The sequence below is a fragment of the Chroicocephalus ridibundus genome, chromosome 6 (genome assembly GCF_963924245.1).
Source record: "Chroicocephalus ridibundus chromosome 6, bChrRid1.1, whole genome shotgun sequence".
NCBI classification, from domain to species: Eukaryota; Metazoa; Chordata; class Aves; order Charadriiformes; family Laridae; genus Chroicocephalus; species Chroicocephalus ridibundus.
Window position 1 is genome coordinate 16,705,156 of NC_086289.1, and position 19,058 is coordinate 16,724,213.

At 38.3% G+C, this 19,058-nt stretch overlaps 1 protein-coding gene across 1 annotated transcript in view; it reads left to right on the forward strand.

Moving 5' to 3' along the window:
- LOC134517276 (gamma-aminobutyric acid receptor subunit pi-like) overlaps positions 1-19,058 on the forward strand; it is a 46,565-nt gene that overhangs the window by 7,856 nt on the left and 19,651 nt on the right. Inside the window, exons 2-6 of the mRNA XM_063338615.1 lie at positions 961-1,049; positions 5,381-5,484; positions 14,266-14,333; positions 15,739-15,956; positions 16,571-16,653. Coding sequence (XP_063194685.1) covers positions 994-1,049; positions 5,381-5,484; positions 14,266-14,333; positions 15,739-15,956; positions 16,571-16,653 — 529 coding nt within the window. The 5' untranslated portion in view covers positions 961-993. The remainder of the gene's footprint in view (positions 1-960; positions 1,050-5,380; positions 5,485-14,265; positions 14,334-15,738; positions 15,957-16,570; positions 16,654-19,058) is intronic.

A 19,058-nucleotide genomic window follows, 5' to 3' on the forward strand; every position in this document is an offset into this window, starting at 1 on the left:
ACCAGCAGTTTTTGATTGTCCCTTCTAAAACCTACAACAGATAGTTCATTTGTATTTATTAACATGTAACAGTTGTCTCACAGATTTCGGGTAGGTAATGTTCCTGTCGTGTAGGATTTTTTTTTAAAGTTTTGAAGCAAGTCTTACAAATGAAGTTTCAATGCTTTGATGAAATACAGCAGAAGTTTGCATGGGCTGTGAATTTCAGATCTGTTGGATGACTGCATTAAACTATTGATTGAGACTCTTTTCATCCAGAAATGGTTTACAGAGCTGACAGATTACTTAAAATAACCATTATGGATGTGAATCATACTGACAAAAGCAAAGAAATCCCCTTCAGAAGAAAACATCTTGCCTCAGCCATTCACTTTGATGAGCCTGGATGGTTATATATGACTATTTATATACAGTCAAAGGATCTTTTATTTTTTTTTCATAGCTAGAGGTAGAAACATATCATTTCAATTTTCCTCATTAACAGAAAGCTTACCAAAGATACGTATGATAGGTATTGTTACTACCCACGTACCAGAGATGTTGCTCTTAAACAGCTCTGTGTTCTAAGCTGGGGTTACATCCTTTCCACTCGGAGGAGTGCGCTGATATGCCAGAGATGCCCTCAGTTACAGGCACAGACCTCAAAGTGTTCATGGTTCTCCCGCATGTGATTGCATTATTTTTCAAAACAATTACATTTCCTAATATTTAAAGGACAGACGCAAGAAGGAAAGAGCTGTAGTTATACTGGAAAGCAACTTCTATCAGTAAGTTAAATTATTGCTGATACCATGTCTTTTTTGAAGTTTTGATGTTTTTTTTATTGTTGTAGATATCTACTAATACATTTATAGCAGTAGCTATTCCAGATACAATATCTTTAGTGTTGAAAACCTTTTGAAATCTGTGTATTCGAAGTGCAAATATGTTGTAAAACATTCTCTCTGCACTTTTTTTCAGGAGCAACAAGAACCTTTGAAACCACACCTGACAATGTGCGGTCTTAAATGCTGCGGCCCCAGAGCCCTTTTTCTATTGATGCTGTGTAGGTAAGAAATATTTGCTTAAAAGTATTATTTCTTCAATGTATAATAATATCAGTTGGTTTATAATCGATTTACTTATAATTAGAAATATATCTGACCGGGTAATAAAGCCAAATCTACTTGATAGTTGAATCTTGCCTCTTATAAAGATTAAACAACCTGGATATCAGTAACAGAAATACAGGACTGAACTCCTTCACGAATCACCTCAGCTGCCATGACTGAGTGAAAGATTTTTTTCACTGAGAAGACTGATGGGGGAAAAAAAGACAGGAATTTAACTTAAGCAAATGATCCTTCAAATGAAGGATTACTGTGTAGAGAGTGTGAATATCGTATCAGACACTTAGCAAATTTAGAAGGGCACATGGTCCTTGCCTGGATCCCAAGGACAGAAGCACACAGTCCACCTACGTGCACTCCAAGCTTGAGGTAATAAAGTCGTCATTGTGCATTCGTTACTAAAGGAGACTGTCTTAAAGAGAATTGCCTGGTTAAAACCATTGTCTTTCTAGTCTCTACTGATGAAACCGTGAAGTCTTTAGGAAAGCTGAGTTGCATTAAGCTGGGAGGTGAAACCGAGCCCTTCTGTGTACAAGTAATCCTGCTAACAGTGCGGTTGCCGTGGCAAAAAACTTCAGATAGAAATGGAGCACTTAAAATGTATTCCTTCTATAAAAACCAGGAAAAAATTATTCTTTATAAGTAATTCTAATAGGAAAATGTGAGCGTGGACAGGTTAAATGTTGTCACTACCACCTTTAATGAAATATTTAAAGTCTGTTAGCCAGTTCTCTGCGTAGAATTGCCTAACCTGTTTGGTCTCCCAGTAAATGCCTCAAGCTAGGATTGTGCCTGAGCTTTAGTTCAAGCGGGTGTGCAAACACAGGTTTAGATAAAGCCTCCACTTGGTTGGGAGGGCAGGTGGAACAGTCCCCTGAAAGGGAGTTTAAAACCTCCGTCTCCCCCACCTTCTCTCTCTTAGAGCGACCTTTGTCCAAAACACACACTTGCTCTAATTCCACCTTCCTTCCTCGTCAGCTGTGACTTGCCACACTCTGTAATCACTGGATGATTCACAGCTTTGCGGTAATAAAACACTGCTAAGAGACCAACAATATTTCAGAAGCATCTGAAAAACAAGAAGGCAAAATTCCCTGAGATGTTCAGCCTGCAGTATATAATTGCCTTCACCATGATCAGGGAGACTTTGTGAATCCTCTCTTACAGCTTCACATGGCTGAGAGTAACCAGCAGCACAGACAGTTAATTCCTGTACAGTATCCATGGGAGTTATGTGTACGCAACAGAATCCGTTTAACTTGGCTAATATGTGAAGAGAGTTTTCTCTACTGAGTACTTTATAATTAATAACGGTGAGGTTTCTCGGTTTTGGTTTGTTGTGGTTTTTTTGTTTGTTTGTTTGTTTTAAGTTTAGAGACAGCCAGAGCCTTATCTTCCCTGTCATATACAGAGGACAGGTTCTAGTTCTGCCTTCTTGAATGACATTTCTTAACTTCACTTGCAGCACTTGACATTAAATTATATTACAATCACATCATAGACACACATACAGAAAAAAATCTATATCCAGGGGGTTGCCTGGATGGTCGCTTTCCCAGAAATATTTTTATTAAGAAGGAGGAATTAAAACATTGAGGCAAATTTATCAGAGCAATCAACAGAATTTACACTGCAAATCAATATCAGGAATCAGCTTAAGTAAATACATGCCATTTGATGCCAAGAAGGGCTTCCATTCAGGAAGGGTGTTTTCAAATTACAGAACGCTAGCCTGGGTTTATAGGGTCAGCTGCAGAAAATTCTGTGGGATGTTTATATTTCTTTGGCTGAGTTTAAGAGCACTTACATTATTTAAGTATTTGTTCCTGTATCTGGTAAGCGGCAACACGATGCTACTGATTCAATCTCTCCAGTTAATCAAAACCCCGTGACAGTACGGGCTGCTTTGAAGCAGAGTGATGTAGGTGATTCTGCTGCAGTTTATCTAAAGAGACCATGCAAAATCCTGTATCCTTGAGCCCATCAGCTATGAAACAAGAAGTAACACCTCTGTTTGCATCCGCGAATCCTTTGCCTGTCAGTGGATGGCCTGAAAAGAAGCTTTTTTTCCCTAGCTTTTCCTGAGGGGGGTGTTTCAAAAGCTTGCTCAGACTGCGTTTGGCATTTTGTTTCTCCCTTCTCTCGGTTCTAAGGTGTTTCTGCCTCTTCTGTGATACATGACTTCTGACAAAAAATAGCCAGGGAAAATATTCCTGTACATATGTCTAGACTGTACTTTTGTTTTAAGCAGTGATCTATACTACTGTTTAGGGCAGATGTTCCCTCTTCCCCCCTCTAATTACCACGTTCTGTTAAGACGCTAACTTGAAAGTATCTTAAATAACAAGCAGTTGTTGTACCTTTCAAGCCTGTAAAAATGCTAAGGTTGAGCGCCATAAGAATAACTAAGGAAATTAAATAATTGTAATTCAGCTTTTATAAAAGCAAGCATGGGTCATTGAGCCTGAAGAGTTTGAAACACGTATTATACATTGACAGCCCAGAACAGAAAGATATTCCAGGCTGTCAAATAAATATATATTCAGTTTTCTTCTATAAAAGCCTATTCTCTCCTCAGTTGCCGGAACAGCTGTTTCAAGGCAATTCCATACTTAGATGGACGCCAGCCTATTTCAAATACATTCAGAAAATTAGAGGAACTAAACCGTATGCAGTTAGTTAAATTTAACAACACAAATGCTGGGTAAAAGAGAAGGTTAGATGCATACATGAGAAGATGTACATGCGTAAGAGGAATGAGCTTTTATTTTTATCCTTTGTGATTCCTGCATGTGACAGGATACAGGAATGCGTGCAGCTGTGAGCTCACTCCTGCTTAGTGACGAATAGGGCACGTGAATTGAAGAGGGCTTTAAAGGAAACAGGGCGTCCTCCCTTAAAACGCAGCTAAGCAAAACCACTTAAGGCGCATAACATCTGTAAGTTCTTTGCCTTTCAACACTGACAGTCTGCTTGTGAGTATCCCCAAAGTTACCAGGACGGTAACACCACACACTCGCATTTAGGAGGCATCAGGTTCCTCTGCTACGTTGGCTCGCTGTGGTAGGAGTTCTCAAAGATTGTACAAAACACCATGCAAGGGACAGTGCCCCATTAATGCACAGCCTCAATTCCTGCAACAGCTCGCCCACGCCAACAAGTTCTTACTTAAACATAAAAATCAAAGACCGCCTTCATAATTACACCTTCATAAAGTCTCATCCCCTCTTTTCTCCACTAATCAGCAACGAGCTGTCTGTACCACTTGTGTTTTAATTTACGAAGAGTCTGTGAGGGGGGAAGCACACCCTGCTGGCCCTCTGGGGGTGCTCACCTTAGGGGTTGGGCAGAAACAAAGAGCAAAACTATGGTATCTTTGGCTTTGGGGCTGCTATTTACGGTATAACAGCCCTTAACGGCCCCAGGTGTCCCCCCCACAGCTGCCAACCATCAAGACCCATAAAAGGTGGAGGTGGGGCGAATATATAAATAGGAATCCTGATGTGTCCTGAGTAAGGAGTTGTAGTTCAGGTATGCTCCCCCTGGCAAAAAAAAAAAAAAAAAAAAAAAAAAAAAAAATAAATATATATATATATATATATGGGGTTTGTAATTATTCATATTTGAGTTTGGTGGCTCATGTTTGTAGCTGTTTCTGAACACAAAGGAGTGGTTTGCATTCTCGTTGTGCTTCGCTGATTTTGCCCAACAGGATTATTTTTGTAACCTGTTTAAAAACTGTCTTGTAAAAGCAGGATTTTGAAAGTGTTTTTTTTAATGCGCTAATCTCTGAGGGTGGTTTCCATCTCTCTCCAGGAGTTAAATTGAATGTATTTCATTATGTAAAAAGAAGCTTAATTTTAAATGCTGAAATAAACAATCAACACTCCTCCCACATTCCTAGATTATAACAACAGTGCCCTACTTGCAGAGAAGGTATTAAACAAGACTGAACTATTTTCTCAGGCAAGGTGTTAAGAAGTCATAGACTTCAGAGAAATTACAGACTCTGAGTTAGAAAAGTGGTATTTTTTCCAAGAAGAGACTTAACAGAGATTATAAAACATGATATTTTTTAGAAAAGTATTTTTCTATAGTGCTGTGAAATGCAAGTATGCAAACATTTCATGATATGTTGTCTGATGGGCAGTAATTATCAGTAACCTTGAAACTAATATAACATTTTCATGGAATGTCATCTCTGCTGTAAATGGTGATTTTTTTATTTATTTTTTTTTTAAAAACATCCTCACTTTTTTCATTCCTTTTAGGTCAATGCACATTCCTGAAGCTGAAGGAAAAGGTGAAATTCTACCCCCAACTATACAAAAAATAATAAAAGGATACAACAAGTATCTACGTCCATTTTTTGATAGTAAGTAGAAAAGCTGTTTTAATAAGATTGAGCCATAACACAATGCAGTGTCTGAAACTCAGCAATGAGCAAAACTTTTTTTTTTTTTCTGTCCTTTCTTTCCTCTGATGTTTGACAGTGACTGATCTGATTATACATGATGTGCTCTGATATAATAAGTTATAGCATCATAGCTTTTGTGGCCCAAGGTGAAACTTATGTATTCCAGGCATTCACAAGCAAGACTTCTAGGCTCTGTTAGAAACTTGGCTATCGATGTTCACGTGTCCTCAGTGAAATAAGCTGTAATACCATACCTATTTAAAAGCATAATTTCCCCTAATTTCCTAAATAATAACTATAAAAAACTTTGATTATAGAAAGCCTTATCTATCAAACTGTTCATAAAAGCACAGGCAAATCTTGTTACTGTAGCCACGTATTATGTGCAGTTACCATAAGATTGCAAGGGTATTAGTTCATAAACGCTTCTTGCCTCGGGTCTTAAAGGTCACTGAACTGGTTCACTGCAGAACCGTGAGGGGAAAATGAATCAAAAATGTCAGTTCCCTGCGTCAGGCGGCCGCGGTCACCAGGTTGGAAGACCCACACAGTCTGCCGCGCCAAGGCTGATTTTACTGCCCTGCAGCACAGTCAATGTTAGGCACCTGAAATCTCAGTGACAAACAGCTTCCTTGCTTGAGTCGGGCTATTGCATGTGTTGGAAATACCGAAGAATTACGAGGTGGGGTGAGGATGTCTGCCTGGAGAAACCGCAGAACTCTGAAAAAGAAAATAGACTGCATCTTGAAAAGATGCTCAGCACCATTTGTCTGTCAGAGAATAAACTTACAGAGTGAGGGCTAAGCAATAGTTCTTGAGTGAGATATTCAGAAAGGGGTTTCAAATGAAGACTTTTATATCCTTTTATATTATGCTTAAAAATGATTGACTGAAGAGTTTCTCAGACCATACTGTTACCTCTTGCCATCCAAATACCTGGTGAGACTGTCAGCCTGTTCAGTAAGGACACTCCCCATCGTGTGCTATTTCTGGATCAGTTTCATAAAAATATTAAGATAAATTGGTATTTCAGATTTAAAAGAAAGGGAAAATAACTATTTCACCTGTTTGGTTTTACTATAATTGTCTCAGCTGTTGATACAACTGCTTTAAAGTATTGACATGGTCTAAGAAGATTTATCAGCATAACAAAAGTAATGCTAATAAATAAACTAATCCCTTCTCATTGGAGGTGATGCATAAAGGAAAATATATTAATGGCCACTGAACACATAATTATTGAATTCATTACTTCATGCTATAACCAGAGTTACATTGGCACTGCCATGATGGATGCGCTTTGGTAGGCAGCAAACAGAATTCCATTGCAAAAGCCTATGAGAGTAGTTAAGATATTTTGCAAGAGAATTTTGGATCATTTTCTGTGTGATAGAGGGTTCTATCCCATGTATGCTCAGGGAGGGGTATATGCCCAGCCCTGACCCCTCTCTGTTACTGGCGAGGTGGGCTGCAGCTTGGATGAGATTCAGTCCAGGAGCAGCTATTGGTCTTCTTGGAAGCAGAGCTGGTAAACCACCTAAATCCTCAGCTTAACAGAGCAGTGGATTATGCTGATGTGTGTGACCACAGCTATGCTAGCTTTGTTCCATGTAATATTTTTCTTCTTTCTACGGATACTACATGTCTGCAGCCGGTGTAGCTTGCATCTGTTCTTTGTGAGAAAGATTTCAGTATAACTGGCTTCACTCAGACCTGTATCAATGGCTACAGCACACCTGCTGAAGAGTTGATGGAGCCAGAGTATCACTTCAGCCATTTGTATCTCTTCTGTGACTTTTTTTTTTTTTTTTACCCTCCTTGGCCCCTCAGATCCTTAACTTCTTTGGTGATTTTTTGCATGTTAATAGTACTTTGCACGTTAACAGTAAGAGACTGACCCAATCAAAAATGCATTGTAGGATCAAAGTGCTGGTTAGACTTGAGTATGCTAATGAGCAAATGCGGGATGAAAACACAACCCGGGGTATTCTGGTACTGGTGGAGATTATCAGCTGCTCAAAAAGCCTGCACAGTTCTAATTGTGTCACCCTATTAGTGCTGATTTACTCGGAGAAGGAAACTTGTGTTTCTAGGAACGTGAACAGGAAAGGACGTGTATGTATCTTAACACCAAGATCTGTGTTTGCTGTCTGAAGTGCATGAAAGGATTTGCATAAAATGGCAACCTAGGATGTGTATGTTAATATGCAGAAATAAATAAATAAATAAAAAATATCCTGAAGTCAGCCTCTTTGAGACACTTGGCTCCCTTTTTTTTTTCTGGCCAAGATTCCTTTGCTTTAGAAAGTGTGCATATTGCTGTTTATTTGTGTGGTCAGTTAGATATGTGTTCATAAATATGCATGAAGAAATTTGTCATAAAACTAGATGGTGTTACTTGTTGGCATCTACAGTGCTTTGAGCTTAATGTTAGCTAGTCATAATGGAACACTGAAATGTGTTTTTTATCAGGTATGAGAGGGCCAGGGGTTCGCTTGAATTTTAGAATAATGTGATTCAAAGTCATTTCAATGTTATTTGTCCTTGAAATTTTTCTTGAGGCAGGAAATGGGGATTTTTGAAGTGATGCTTGCTGTCAAGATAGAAGCAGACCCTTGCAAAATCAGTGACGTTGAATTCCTTAATATTCAGCAAAATGTTTTTTTAGTTCTGAAAAGAAAGCATTAGGTATAAACAAATGATCATAAAATGAAGGTTCCTATTTCCTAAGGCCAGGAGAAACAGAAATAGTTACTAGTCAAGGAAACTTTATGTCAGCTCCTACGTTCTTCGTTTAATAAGCACCACCCCGCTGCCATTTGTCTATTTGTTTGTGTTTGGCCCTTGTGCTGGCACTGGCAGATGACTGGAAATTAGCAAAGTGGATACGACTCAGCTAGTGTTATTAATGAGGGGATTATGAAGATATTTTTCATTTTAATCCAATGACTATGCATAACAACATAAAAACTGTCTTCTCCTCTCCTTGCATGGATTGAAACTAACTAGGTGTCTGTATTTTAAACCTGCATTTATGTCACCTTGCATCAGTCATCTCTCCCCCGCCGGGTCACCCCTCCGGACCCCTGCTACCCAAACGCTGCCATTTGTGCCCCGTACAGACTGTCATTGCCATTTCTAGGCACCTAAATTAGGTGCCTAAAGTTAGATTAGAAGAAGCCAGGCTTAGTATGTCCAAGGTTTGCAGACAAGTAAAAATGACTGAGCGTTTTGTGTTTGTCCGTGGTGGGTGGCACGTACCGCTTACCAAATTATGGGGCTGCTTTTACACGGTGTTTAGTACAGAGGAATCCCAGCTGGACTCGTTACACGCCTCTGCCCTCATCTGAATGTTACTATTAAGAATGTTCTCTTTCCTTAACTATAGCATTTTAATGTTCCTCTTTGAGCCGGTTCATCAAGCAAGTCTTAATACAGGCAGACAGAGGAAGGTCCTTTAGAATCATTTCAGGCATTCTCTGGACTGGGATGTGAAATACTCCTATACTAGTGTTAGCAGATAGTACCCCTTAACATAATAATATCCATCCTAGACTTTTAGATAGATGTGGAAGTCCTCTATAGAAGAGCTGACGTAAGGAATTTAAAAATGCACGGTTATTTCCCTTAAATGTGCTACATAACCCTGACACTCTATCACAGCAGCGCAAGCTGATTTCCACGTCAGGTTTTCTGCTGAAACTGTGTAGACCAATTTTATAACTTTTAGGTGCCATGCCAAACCTCTCTGAATTAATGAGCAATTCCTGCTGACTTCGGTGAGCCTTGGATCAGGAGTTGTTAAGGGATGCATAACATCTTGTAAATAATTTAATACAAATAGATTTTGTTCTGTGATTGAATGTGATAACTTAAGTGTTCTAATTAAAAAGAGAGAGACTAGGAAAAGGTCACAGCTAAGTATATTTGAATATGGAAGCTGCTTTCAAGTGGTACAGCAAAGTGTCATGCTTAAATTGGTTATTCTAAACAACATTTCAAAGATTATTTTCGTTAGTTTTGTAGCGAGTAACATTTCATGGTTTAAATTCAAGAAAGCAAAATAAATCTTTGAGTGCAACCTTTGTGTAAGACCAGTTATCATATTTTTCTCCAAAATGTTGTTTGTATTAAGTTCTATGACTTTAATGAGATGAAAGCATTTTAGCCCTCAGAAGTTTACAGTTTACCGCAAAAGAGATCAGGAGATACCCGAATGTCAGCAATGTCTAAGACCCTTTGATTTCAGTGAGACAAGCTCACAAGATACATGAGAAGGAAGTATCAAATAATTGTCATCTGAAGACTATTTCATGTACCAATTACCCAATGTCTAATCCTCCAGAGAAAGGCAAAAAGCCTAGAATATGCATGGCCAGTTGTATATTGGAGAAAAAAAATTCTTTTGAATCCCTACTGATTCCTTAAGATTGTGATTTATTAAATCAGTGACTTGGTGAAAAACTGTAAACTTCAGCATACAGATGGTCAGGTAGGTTTTCCTTCCTTTCCCATGAAAATGAGAGGCACTATGAGACCTGTCATTGCTGCCAAACCCAGCTTCCTGCTTGCAGGGCAGGTTGGGCTTTGGTTTTGTTTTTTGGTCGTGTCCCCCTCTGTCCTGTTCTGCCCCGTCCCCCCTCTCCTCCCCTGATGCTGAGTTCTAGCGATTCTAAATGAGGAATGGTGATTAAGGTCAGTGAGGAGAAAAGTTTATTTGAAGTTTCACGTTGTCTCCAGCTTCCTTAAACTGGGATCTTGCTTCGCTTTGACAGAGAACACGTATAACTCACTACTGGATACCTTTTCTGTGCACTTACTGACATTAGGCAAGTCACCTCTCCGTCTTCTCTTTGAGGAGCTGAGTAAATGCTTTTCCTTAACGATCACGTTACAAGCTTTGCTGTTAAGCTTCTAGAGATTTTGTCTTCTGGAATATTTCTCTCTCTCGATTGAACTCTGTCTGCTGTTTGCACATTTTTTTTCCAATGTGGAAAACCAATCTTGTCACAGTAATCTAATAACGGTGTTGCCAATACAGTCAAGATTGCAAGATAAGTTAATTCTGTGTATTGCTCCCTGTTGCAATAGTGCTTCTGCCAAAGCATAATACGGAAAGATCATGTTGAAATGATTATCTGTGACAACCTCTAAATCCTTCTCAAAGGCACTGCTTGCCAAGATAGTTTCCTATCCTGTCCATACTGCCTGCATTGTTTGTCCCCACATTAATTGCTTGGACTTGGCTATGTTAAAATATGTTTTTTTGACAAATGGTTTAGCAAGCTGTTACTGTTACTCTTCCCACAATTTTTTGCCTTGTCCACAAACTGTATGAGCGAAGCTACATCACTGTCTAAAGATCATCGATGCGAAAAAATAAATCAAAGTTGATTCCTGCTAGAAATAGGTTTGTTTTCTGATGTCATCGTATCAACAGTTACAGTTGAGATCTGTCAGAAGCCTATCTTAATCTGTCCAGTCTCTTCACATAATGCGTATTTGTCAAGAAGGATGTCTTCTGGTGGGAAGTTAAATGCACTGAAAAAAGCCAAGTGTAATGTATCACTTTGTCTGAAAGTCCTGTAATACTCTAAAACAAAGCAAAGCTGGCAATCAGGCAGACAAACAGTTTTTCGTGAAATTATAATAAATCAGCCTATACTTTCCCTTTTAATTCTCTATTAGAGCAGCGTAGTATTTTATTTAACAGACTGTGATCATTGCAGTGATCCAAACGTCATTTTTAAGTATGCTGTCTGCCACTCTTCTGGCTGCTTTCCCACACGGGATTACTGTGAATGTCTGTAAAGTGCATAAAGTAACAGTCTTTGCACGTAAATTTCAGTAAAGGTTAAAACATGTGTTAATTAGATTGTGCACCCATTGGCACCCAAAGGCACACCCTTTGGTGTTTCTTTGCCATGTCTTGAAGATTCCCTTCACTAATGCAGGACAGACTGGCTTCAGTTTTCTTCTGAAGATCGGTAGACTTCTTCTGAAGTTGCTGCTATACACGCAATTCCTGCCAAACATATGGAAGTGTGGGGACTGCCTGCCTCCTCGGATCTGCTGCCCTGGCTTTGACACTGTCAGCAGGAGACCTTTCAGAGGAAGTTCAGGGGAAACCCTGGTGGATAATTATGGGAAGGCTCATTCTGTTATTAATACTTTGCTTATTTAGTAAGGCACCATAAATTGTATTTAGCCTCACACACACAAAAGAAATGAATATTTAACTTCTAATATTGTTCTGGTTTATTTAACTGTTAAAGCAAAGCTATTCTCAGCAGCTTGTATTGTGTTAATAAAGATCCCATCCATAATTTTTTTTGTTTGTTTTTTTTTTTTGTTTGTTTGGTTTTTTTTCCTGCACAACTCCTCCCTGGCACATTGCTATATCTGAGGGGATGGAATTTTCTGATGGATTTTCACAAGTGCTTGGCTGGGCAGGCTGGCTGCACAGGACCAGGGCTTGGGCCATGAAGATGGTCAGGGCTAGCAGAGCCAGGAGGGTTTTATCCTGGTGACACTACTGCTCTCTGGCACCTGGGCTGCACGGCAGGTCTGTGCTAGGACAATCAGTCTGAGCTTGAAGGACCTCTTAACCTAAGCTTAGATGTCTTTTGGTGACTGGGAGTCACCCAACACTAGAATTCTGTTGTGTTACTCAATAATATTTTGGGGGGGGGGGGGGGGAACTGCAACAGGAAAGGAGGAAGGAAGAGAAGTCCAAAGCCCTGTTCCTGTGATTCCACAAAAATTAAACCGAATTTAATTTCAGTAATCTTTCTGGAAAGTCAGCTTTTCCTCTCAGATGTGTAACGATAGCACTGATTATACTGAAATGCCACCAATGAACGTTTCCCTTAATCTGTATCTCCTTAACTGGGCAAGGATCAAGTGTTTTTCCTACCCATAAAATATGATATAATAAGAAAGAGTTGGATTATTCCCAGCAACAGTTCCCATATTCCGTGATAGCCAGCTGAACACTGCATTGTCATTTCCTTAGAATTGTCCATCGTTAAGCATATGCCTTGCATGATGAGATTCCCCCCAAATTCTTATGTGACAGCTGTCAATAATATGCTCTGTTACAGCCATACATGGGAATCTGTAGGAAGCTTGAAAAAAATATCAAAAAATGGATTATAAATCGCAATTATTTTTAAATTTAGTGATTTTTTTTTTGAGGCTGGGGATGTTGTACCTGTAATAATGATATAGTACAGTGGTAAGAATAAGTATCAATTGACTCTGTTGCTGTTGCACCCTAGAAAGTTGGGCTGAGTTTCCGAGAGGGTCAAGTTTTTAACCCTGAAGGGACAAAACAAATGTTTTGTCCTGGAAAGAATGGAAAGAGACAGAAGAACAAGCTGTAAATGGTCTGAGAACTCCTCAGTCAAATAATTTTGTTGCGAAGTTAATCCCCAAAGCCTTCTTCCAATAGATGAACAATTTCTTCTAATGCCTGTGTACGTTTTATGGTGTATAATAAACACATAGATTACCATCAGGGGATGCTGCGAGCCTACAGTCCTGCTTTAAGATGGAGCTTTATATATGAACTTTTGACTGAGTCCAGGACAAAGCATTTACACATTCTTTCAGGAGTGCCAAATGCATTTGCATTACAAATGGAAGTTATTTTGAAAAAAAAACCCCACAAACCCAAACACCGAATAAAATTATACCTCTTAGAATGATACATCTTTTTCTTTAGTGTTACTCAGTGGGGTAGAGTTGGACCCCATCTTTCTCTAGATGCCATTTGGGGGCATGTAAGACCTATGCACCTAGCATGTTGCAAGGAGCTAAGAGGGGGTTTCGTCAGAGTGCCTGTGATATACCGGTACCATCGGCTACCTAGATCTTATTTAAAGCATGTCTGCATTTCTCAGTACTGCATTTTCTGCTTCTCAATTACTTGGAAAGATGCACTTATTTAATGTGAATTTCCTTGTACAAATACTCTGTTAATTATTCTGCACATATTCAACCAGGAATAATGTCATGTTTCCATGAAAGCTCTGCGCAAAGTCCGTATTGTAACATGGCAATGGCATCATGACAATTCCTTAGGTAAGGTGTTTCATCACACTGAATAAACCTTCAGCTGATATTGATGTTAAAAGGAGAATGAAATTACCATCTTTCCTTTAGAAATGCAAGTATTTAAATTACAAGTTAGCTGCTAATGGTCGAAAGCAAGACGTTCAAATGCAGTGACACAATATAGACAATATATTCTTAAATAGGCAGTAAGTAAAGTCAGTCATATCCCATCTGGGTATTAACTATGTGACATTGATGGGAGCGCCTCCATAGTTTGCTAACATCTGATGGTCCAGATGTTGCAACTGGAAGAATTCTTTCCACCGCTCTGCACCTCGGAGCAGAAGGGTGTGATGTACCGTGGGGATTGTACCTTCCCACCTTGTTGTGCAACATTTTCCCCAGCACTTTTTTTTTCTGGAAAAAAATTTCTCATAAAATAAAACTTACTTGGGAAATAAGGCGTGTTTATTAAAATGGAGTTTTAGAAGTATTGTATTTCAGTTATGAAATTGTTAGAATTCCTTCATAATCTAAGTTTGCGGAATATTTATCTCTTAAAAAAAAGCGACTAAACATTTAGAAAAAAATGGATTGTATCGTGGAGGATTTTATAGCCAATTCTGAATGCTGAGCATTAAAGAACTGTGTGCTAGACTCTGACTTTCTCTTTCTTTACAGATGGTCCCGTCTCAGTTGGAATGAGTCTGGATATTGCAAGCATTGATACAATATCAGAAATAAATATGGTATTGTCACTTTTGCAATCTCTTTTGTTTTGCTTGTTGATAAGCCGATGTCCTGTGTTTCCAGCTGCTTGCAACGTGACTTTGAGGCTTTTCTCCTTGTGCAGTCACTGTGTGTTAGGAGATGGAATTTTATTTTTCACTACGGGTAGTGGTTACAGCACTATAATAAGTATAGAAATACAGATGCAAATCACACCTCTTATAGATAAAAAAAAAAACAGAAATTTGCTACTGAGTGTTAATCTTAATGAAAGGCACATAGAGCAGTATTTATTTTCCAGATGAAATGGCTAAATCTTGATGCATTTCAGAAAATTAAAGATATATTCCTGTCACTGAAGCCACTCCCTTTCCTTGTGATCAGACACAGCTGAACTCATATTGTTTTTCTCTTCTACTGTTACTGTCACACATTAATTTATTCCAGCTGTGTTTCCTTACATTTGTGTAATTTATTTTTGAACTATGAAATGGCGTATGCTTTTCTAATTCAAGATCCGATGTTAGTACCTAGAAATAAAAGGCAAATTTTATTAATCAGATATTGAATATTAGAAAATATTTTTGTGTGTGTATATATGTAAGCATGTACACATATAAATATATATATAAAAAAAGGTGTATAAATATAAAAATACCTTACCATTTCATTACTCAGGCTTCCACAGAAGTTGAACAGTGGAATCCCTCTGTACTTAGTAAGTGTTAGTTAGTGTTTAAAAAGGGGGAAGTACGATCAGAACTTAAGTTGAACTTACCCTGATAAAAACACACCATAAAATCAAAAGTTGATTAAAGAGGTGCTAAGAAATAGCGTGACTTTAATGTAAGACTACAAGGCGTATTTGATTTGAAAGTGAACTGGGCTGAGAGCTGTATTCAAGTTCTTGATAAATTTGGCACCGCTTGTGATGCTGAAAGGATAAATTGTGCTAAAAGACGACGACTCCATTCCTATTTCACTAACTTCTTTTGTCTATCAGTATTTATACAACTTTTTCCAAAGTTTTCATAAAAAAGCATTATTTAGTAGTTTATGTGAACAAAATGGCATTTGCAACCGCTTACATAAATCATTCTAGAATTTAAAGATTTACAGAGCCAGATTATCTGCTTACAAAATTCCAATGACTTCAGCTGATTTATGGCCCCAGACTTAGGCCATCAGCTTTTACTGTAAAATTCCAATGACCAGAAGAACAAAATCTACTCAAGATAATATTTCTTAGTGATGTCAACCTCACGTCGAGTCCTGCAAAATTTGGCAGTATGAGAGCCAGTACAACTGCTATCGGAATGCCAGCATTGAAGTGTGGGAGACGGAGTCACGCTGTTTCCATATACTTTTGTAAAACAGAATATAATACAGGCTTGCTCAGTACGATAATTTTATTTTTTCATTCAGGACTACATGGCTACCATATTCCTAAGGCAGCGATGGACTGATGAGAGACTTTGTTTTGATGGCAATAAGAGTTTAAGCTTAGATGGTCGGCTTGTGGAAATGCTTTGGGTACCGGATACCTTCATAGTTGATTCAAAAAAGTCTTTTCTTCATGATATCACTGTTGAGAATCGTCTTATAAGAATATACCCTAATGGAACAGTCTTGTATGCTCTACGGTATGTATATACCACACACCAGCCTTTATATTTGGCTTCTACTTACAGTTTAAACTTTCCAGATTAGCATAATTTGATGCTTAAACAGATCTGTGTGTAGAAGTAGACTATGCATGGTCTTGTAGTTTTACAAATACGTAGTATTATTGACCAATATGATAAGATTCTTAACTTTAATAATACGTCTCCTTTTCTTTCCTCTATAGACTTTTTTGCTTTCATGTAGATCAAACACAGGAATTGCATTTTGCCATTCCAGTTGTTTTTGCAATGAAGTCATCACAGAGGAAAGCAAGCTGTGACAATTGATTTGCATTATTTATTGCAGGTTAACCTTTATAATAGATTTTGATAAATACAAAGAAATTGTAAAATGTATTGCAAAACATGAGGTGCCCCTAAACTCAGCTATTCGGGAGTGTTTTCCTGTTTGGGATGCCATTACTTCTCCACGTTAAATAACGGCATATACTAGAATTTTTTCCTTGCAATAGATATTTGCCTGCCAATCTTAGTTAAAGAAGGCTACGTGGATTATTTTTATTTTTACTGATGAACAGTTTTATCCCATTAATAATCAGCAATAATCTTTTTTTTTTTCCCCCCCCCCCAAGGATCACCACAACTGTTGCATGCAGCATGGATCTGACCAAATATCCGATGGATAAGCAGACGTGTACTTTGCAACTGGAAAGCTGTAAGATACTTAATCCTTATTATTTTTATACAATTAGAAAAACATCTGTGATCTTTTCCGAGGACTACTGGAATAGTAGCCTATGGGCTGGAATTTTCAAAGCAGCCAAGGGACAGTACGTGCCCAGTCCCTGTGGAATTACAGTAGTGTCTGTATACAAAGATAGATGCGTGAGGCCTCACTGAGAATAGCATGTCAGCGCTGAAATGCTGCCTTGCCGTTAACGATTAAACAACATCTCAGGAGACTATCATAGGCCTGGTTATGCAGCGCATCCTGCAGTTATTCTGTTGGTCTTCAGGGGGAGTTCTGTGAGCAGACATTTTCCAGCACAGCTAAGAAAATGATTTTTTTTTTTCTCTTTTAGATAGTATGTATTATTTTTTCTCCCCTGAAGCATAATTCCTTTGGGAAAGAAAGAAATTAGAATAAGGCTTATTTGTAAGGCACAGAGTTCATATCTAACTAATTTACTGTCTTCATACTGATAAAAAGGTAATTGCTTAGACGGTTCTGTTCTGATATGGATATATAAAGATTCTTCTATGACTTATTTAATTGTCTCTATGTCAGTGCCCTGGGAAAAAATGTCATCAGTTGATGGACCAAGACTAAATATACCTTTATAGGTTCTCATTTTATCAATCAATGTCCTCATAATTTTCATTAAAATATGCTCTCTACTGTTTTGTAGACATGATTGCTTTGCAAATACCCACATGTGCGTGTTTTTGCTATTGTGCATGGGATAAGACCCTATCAAAATACTTTTGCATGGGATAATGTAAAAGGATACCCACTCCTGTAAGATGAAAATATATGTTCAAATATATGTTGGTATATATTCAAAATCTTTTGGAAGGTTTTTCAGTACTTGTCCAGTTTTATTCTTTACCATTTTGGATGCGTGTGTTCTTTATCTCCTGTTGGTAATGACCAGTTAGAAGATTGCTGCAAAGTTTGATTTTAGACAGAACCTCAAATGGAATACGCAAACCTTCCTCACACAGGAGTCCCTCTAGAATCAGCAGTTTTATTGGATCTGCTTAACAAATAGTGATTTGAGTTAGAATTTGGATTTATCTCTGATTTATTTTCATTTGGAAGAGAATATTGGTAAGCCAGCGCATATGGATTTACATCAGCAGCATGGCCTAATGAGTCATTTAACATTTTCTCTAGTTCCAGAATGAAATCTTTGTCCCACGGGAACTTAAATCTATTTGACAGGATTAAAAAAAAGAGAGGTCCCTATGTAATTAAAAATAAGCATTTTTCAGAATGATTCCATCTGCTTTTTCGACAACACACAAATGGCTCCTGTCCAAGGGGAAAACATAGTAATGTCCTTGCAAATGCTCCCATGACATTGGTGTTTAGTTTTAAGGAAAACAGTGAGAAACAATAAATGCAAAAGGAAGGAGCGTGCCTTTGGCTGTGGACCTTTTTCTTTGGTGCACTGTCATACTTTCCTTTGGGTGCACTGGAAACGGTGTTTGCCCCCTCATGTGAATTTATAGATGAGTAATGACATCATCCCAAAATGCGGCTTGCAAATACCATTAGCAGGAATTAAGAGTTGTGAATGCAAGCATACATACACATCCACACAAATACTGACATTTATAAATAAAATGTAATATATATAGCAAATATTTGAGCTGAAGCAGCGTTAAGCCTTCTATTAAGTGATTACTAACGTAAAGTCCAATAGCTTTTCACAATAAACCATCCCTAGTGGCTTTTACAAGGTGCTGTTCTGCTATTAGTAGTTAATAACATTAATTGGCTCATACTTTCTGTGCAGAAAAATGCATTTCAGCCAAAAAGTCTATTGGTTTTTTGCCCCCCCCTTATTGCAACACTTTAAAAGGCAGTAGAGGCATATGTTAGGAGACAGAGGGATGCCACCCTGAGTCTCTGTTGATGTGGCAGATGTGACATTTGGGGACTTGGAGGGCTCCTGTCTTGGTTGGTGCTGCCGGGGGGGTTCATGCTCTCTGCCATGTGGTAGGGAACCACCATTCATTCACATTGGGCTCAGGGCTTTTTTTCCTCTCCCTGCCGCCTCCAGTCCAAATACATATTCATGTTTTGGGCACATCTCTGAAATTTTATTTCCTTTTTGAACTTGTCCTTTAGCATTTATTGAGTGAAGAGCCATGTGAAGGCACTTAACTTGTGCTTGACAATCAGGGGAAATTAAATTTAGCAACAGAAAGGTAAAGAAACTCATTTGTATTAGGCATTATGAATGTTTAATCCCAAATTTGCTATTCCTGTAGTTAACCCTGTTGACATTAGCTGCTCGTACTGTATCAACGAAGTACAAGAATGAGATATTTTGGGCTTGAGGAATTAGTTAGGATGAAAACTCAGTGTCATGAAAAGAGAATAGAGATTAC